This window comes from Cynara cardunculus, unplaced genomic scaffold, assembly GCF_001531365.2.
Source record: "Cynara cardunculus var. scolymus isolate 2C unplaced genomic scaffold, CcrdV1 Un_Scaffold_2516, whole genome shotgun sequence".
Taxonomy (NCBI): Eukaryota; Viridiplantae; Streptophyta; class Magnoliopsida; order Asterales; family Asteraceae; genus Cynara; species Cynara cardunculus.
This window is the reverse complement of record NW_020201120.1, coordinates 64,696-69,876: the sequence shown is the minus strand read 5'-3', so window position 1 is coordinate 69,876 and position 5,181 is coordinate 64,696. Positions and strand designations below refer to the sequence as shown.

The 5,181-nt window shown below is 46.0% G+C and overlaps 1 protein-coding gene across 1 annotated transcript; it reads left to right on the top strand.

Annotated features, from left to right (window-relative positions):
• The first annotated feature begins 261 nt into the window (after positions 1-261).
• On the top strand, positions 262-864 carry LOC112503099. The gene has a single exon (XM_025107171.1). The coding sequence runs from the start codon at positions 262-264 to the stop codon at positions 862-864; it is 603 nt and encodes a 200-aa protein (XP_024962939.1).
• The last annotated feature ends 4,317 nt before the right edge of the window (positions 865-5,181 follow it).

Here is a 5,181-nt window from a genome sequence, read left to right as displayed (position 1 = left end):
TRGAYCAAGAGATCCAATGGACTGCTATGAAGGTTGAGCCAGAGGCCGATGAGCTAAAAGTCAAATGTAGTTCCAAGTATGGGAACCTCAACCAGGGGCTCTGGTCAACCAGAGGCTCTGGTCATCAAGAAGATCTAATTTGTTTTCTAACCTTTTGCTTCTACCATAACAACTATCGTCTTAACCTTAAGAGTTTTATTGATGATGTGATTAGTAATTAAGTTTGCCAATGGCCAAGAAATTAGGACCAGAGATATAATCATGGACTGCACTTTAAACTTGACTAGTAGGGATTTTCGTATAGATTTAATCCCGATTCCACTAGGAAGTTTTGACATAATTGTGGGCATGGATTGGTTATCCAAGAATCGAGCTGAACTTAGTTGTATCGAGAAGATCATTCGAATTTCGTTACCCGAAGGGGGAATACTCAAAGTACACGGAGAGAAACCCAGAAGGGGTATTAAAATAGTGACGTGTTTGAAGATGCGAAAGTATTTGAGAAAGGATTGCATTGCCTTTCTAGCTCACGTTATGGATAAGAAAGCTGAAGAAAAACGCGTTCAAGATATTCTTATAATTCGGGAATTGCCCGAAGTATTCCCAGATGAATTGCCTGGAATACCCACACCAAGACAAGTTGAGTTCCACATAGAACTAATTCCTGGGGCTGCACCCGTGGCAAAAGGACCATATCCGTTAGCACCATCTGAGATGAAGGAGTTGTCGGAACAACTTCAGGAATTACTCAATAAAGGATTCATCAGACCCAACTCTTCACCTTGGGATCTCCAGTTTTGTTTGTCAAAAAGAAGGATGGATCTTTTCGAATGTGTATCGATTATAGAGAAATCAACAAGTTGACTGTTAAGAACCGATACCCCCTTCCCCGGGTTGATGACCTATTTGACCAACTTCAAGGAGCTACATACTTCTCGAAGATCGATCTTAGGTCTGGATATCATCAAATGAGAGTGCGAGAAGAGGATATTCCCAAAATGGCGTTTAGGACTCGATACGGTCATTACGAGTTCCAAGTTATGCCTTTTGGTCTAACAAATGCACCAACAGTCTTCATGGATTTGATGAATAGAGTATGTCGACCGTATCTAGACAAGTTCGTGATCGTGTTTATAGATGACATATTTATTTATTCTTGAGACAAAAAGGAACACTAGCAACATTTAAAACTGATACCAGAATTGCTTAAAAACGAAAAGTTGTACGCCAAATTCTCTAAATGCAAATTTTGGATTCGTGAAGTGCACTTTCTTGGCCACGTGGTGAATGAAAAGGGAATCCAAGTTGATCGAGCTAAGATTGAGCCCATTAAGAAATGGGAAGCCCCGAAGACGACAACCGAGATCCGCCAATTTCTTGGATTAGTAGGTTATTACCGGTGATTTATTGAGAATTTTTTTTAAGATAACGCAACCACTAACAACTCTAACCCAAAAGGATAAGAAGTTCATTTGGGGAGAGAAACAAGAGGAAGCCTTTCAGACACTCAAACACAAGTTATGCAACGCACCGATCTTGGCCTTACAAGAGGGAGTAGACAATTTTGTAGTCTATTGTGATGCTTCACATCAAGGGATGGGATGTGTACTAATGCAAAAGGAAAAAGTTTTCGCATACGCATCGAGACAACTGAAGATTCACGAGAAGAATTATACTACTCATGAACACGCTAACGATCCCATGGGCACTCTCCACGCTGAACTAGATGTATCGAATAGCTCTGTTGGCAAAAGACTTTATCTTCAAGTCAATGACTCTCCTTATTCCCTCATTCGAAAAGACAACTTGAGGTTCTTGAGTGGTTTGTCTGACAAATCGATGATGTAGAAGGTTCATTGACTCTGGCGATAGGATTGGAGGATTGGTTGACAAACTTTCATCGCGATCTTGATACATGTACTGATGGATATTTTCCATCAAGATTGGTTCCCTGGGCGGCAATTGAGGACGTCTCCTCATCGACTCCATGTTCTGGATAATCTCATGTACCAGGCCTTGTGGAGGATGCCTCGAGGAAGAAGGGATGTCCGCATGCACCACAGGTTGTTGGGTTAAGGGTTGTGTCTCGGCTTGGGGTTGTGTATGGGTAGAGGGTGAGTTTTATTTGGATGGTTCAGTTTCATGTGGTGGAGAGGTTTCTAGTGCATGGTTTTTATGGGTGATTGTGATCGTTGAGGTGATGGTTGGTTTGTTGTGGGTTCTCGTTGTGAGGAAAGGGTGAAGGGTCGAGGTGTTGGAGAAGGGGTTAATGGTAGGTTTGTTGTGGGTGAGGAAGTGAGGGTTTGGTTTGTTTCTGTAGGTGGTGTTTTTGGTTCTTCATCGGTTGATGAACTCAACACGATGGGGTCTGGTATTGTGGCTGAGGGAACTTGGATATTCTGTTCTTCATCAAAGGGCAGGGCCTCTGGTTCCCTTGCTTAGGTTTGTTGGGTTGATGGTGGTTGTTGTGGTGATGATTGTCTCCCCCTCATGAGGTCCAAGACCTTGATCATCGGGGTCTTGGTCTTCATGCCTTGGTCGCTTGTGGGGGCGGCTGGAAGAGCAGGAGACTCTTGATCTGTTCTTCTTTTTCCACATTCGAATATGGGAAGCGAGAGTGCACACCCGTTCCTTATCTCATTGAATGATGAGATGAGTGCCTTTGACAGAGCCCGTAGATCGGCTCTTGTAGCAAAATCTATGCCTGTTGAGGGTGGAGGTGGCACAGAGGTTGTAGCAGACGATGGGGGATGGGGATGGTTGGCAAGAAGATTCCTCCCCTCTATAGTGAAGGATGAGAAGGCTGCTTCATAGGAAGGGCCTGCAGAGGGAGGTGGAGTTTGAGTTTGTGGTGGGATTTGGGCAAGTATGGTGGCGGGTAATTGGGTGAGGGTTGTTTGTATGGTGGCCATTTGGGTGGTGAGGGTGGCAAGGGTTTCATTAATGGATGAGGTGGATGAAGGTTGAGGTTGAGGTATTTGGGAGGTGATGGAGGCTGGTAGGTGATGAAGATTGCGAAGGATGGTTTGGAGTTGGGTAATGATGTAGGTTAAGTTTTCATCGGCCTCAGTTGCCTGAGCCGTGAGGGTGGTGATAGATTGGATTAGTATTTGGTTTCGTTGGGTGGCTAAGGATTATATGGTATTATGTTGTTGGGTTACTGTTTGTTGGAGGATTTGGAGGCGGGATGAGTTGGTTTGGGTTTGGGTATCTATTCGGTTTAGGTGGTGTTGGAGGATGGCAAGGGATTGGTGGAGGTCTGGGGTATCGGGTGAGGGTTGGTTTTCCACAATCCCTTGTACGAGGAGTTTAAGGTCATCCAAGGACCGCGTCACTGTATCAACATAGGCTTGGAACTCAGCCTTTGTGACCAGATCAGCTAAAGGGATAACCCCTGTAACAACAGATGCTGCAGGTTGGGGCTCTATTCCTGAGGCGCCCTCTTGGCCTTGTGCAAAGGTAGGCCTCGAAGGACTTCCATCATGTCCTTGATAGCCTTCGAGAGAAGAACTATCTCGTGATGTTGGAACATCCTCTTCCTTAGCTTCAGAGGCTGAGTAAGTGAAGCGGATGTGTGTCCTTTTTGGTAGATCAAATACCGAGGGGAGTGGTGCACAAATTGAAGATCGCTCTGGACGATCTATTGGTTCAATGTCAGAAGCATCAAATGCTTCTGTGTGTGTGAGGGGTTGTCGCGAGCCCTAAGGCGAAGGGGCTCTTGTCTCTTCATCACCTCTCTGTTGAGAGAGGGGTGATGGTATATGAGGTTCCTCGGCTTGTTCATCCCCAGAGGCCCGAAGAATGGCCTCTGGATGGCTGGCTGGGGTTTGGGTGGGACTGAGTCGTCCTGTTTCAATACCCCTTTGGCTTTGATTGCCAGCGGTAGTAGATGTGGTTGCCCTTTGGGTAGTGGGGTGGGGAATATTTTGGTGAAGGCCGGGGGAAGCACTAGCATCATCATCTGCATCATCCGATGAAGATGACGCAGGTGCTCCCTCGCTTGGAGGGGGGACGGCTCTAAGTGCTCCGGGGTAGCTGCCCTCGGTTCTTGGGACAGCATGGAGCGTTCACAGGATTGGCGTATCTCACTTGTCGATGGTATGATAGTGAGCATAGCCCGGGACAGCGGTCGGTTTATGGTGTATCCTTCCTTCGATAGTGTTGGGCGATGTCCTTGCATCTTGTAGTTTGGGGTGAAAGGCTCCGCAGCAGTAGTCCGTGCTGCACCATCGCGTCCCCAATGAAAAGAGCAAGGAAGTGGGGAAAGAGGACAGCAGATAGTGGCTTTCCTGCGGCTTGAAGTTTGCACTTTTTGATTACGGCCACGTGAAGCTCGTTGTAGATGTGGAAGGCGTAGTCGAGATTGAGGTTGAAGAAAAGCCCATACATAATTGTCATTAYGTTGAGATTTCCTTKRTYGAGGGWRCCGAGCTTGCAGGTGAGGGATCGGTTGAGGATGGAAAARAACAAATTCCACATTGGCGGGAGGAATTGTCTTTTGAAGTCTGATACATTTCGAAGTCCCCGATTGTACCCTAGCATTTTTACGAACCTGAGGATGTCGTCGGAGGAAGGTGGTTCGTCATATTGCTCGATCCCTACTTCCTTTCTTGTAGGATTGCACAAAATCTTAGAAACTTTTGCTCGCGAAATTTTTACCGAGCAAACCATGTCATTTGGGGCGTCTATGTCCCCCATTATTCCATGACTGGGAGGATCAAACTCGCAGGTCTGCCAGTATTGTTGAACGTACTTTAAGGGTACGTTTGGGTTCACTAGAGTTAAGGCAGGGAGAAGGATACAGTTCTTGAAGAACTCAATCATTATCGCAAACCTGTCATCAAAGAGGGTGTTACTCAGTTCAACCATGTGGTTGTTGGGTTTCATGGGCAAGAAGACGATTGTGCGGCCATCGGCGCCGGTGGATTGGATTCGGCTGTCATTGTTGTTGGATTCGTCAGAAGCGGAGGAGGCCATTTTTGATGAAGTTGCAGATTTTGAGTTCGTCGGCTTTTTTTTTGTAGTTTTTGAGGGCATAAAGAAGGTAAGAATGGGGAAGACGGGTATTTATGGGGAAGACGGGTGGGGTGGAGGGGTGGGGTGGTAGTGGGGTGGAGTGGTAAGGGAAACGTTTCTTTGATTATTATAATATAATAATCATGAAAATGGGTTTTATTGGAT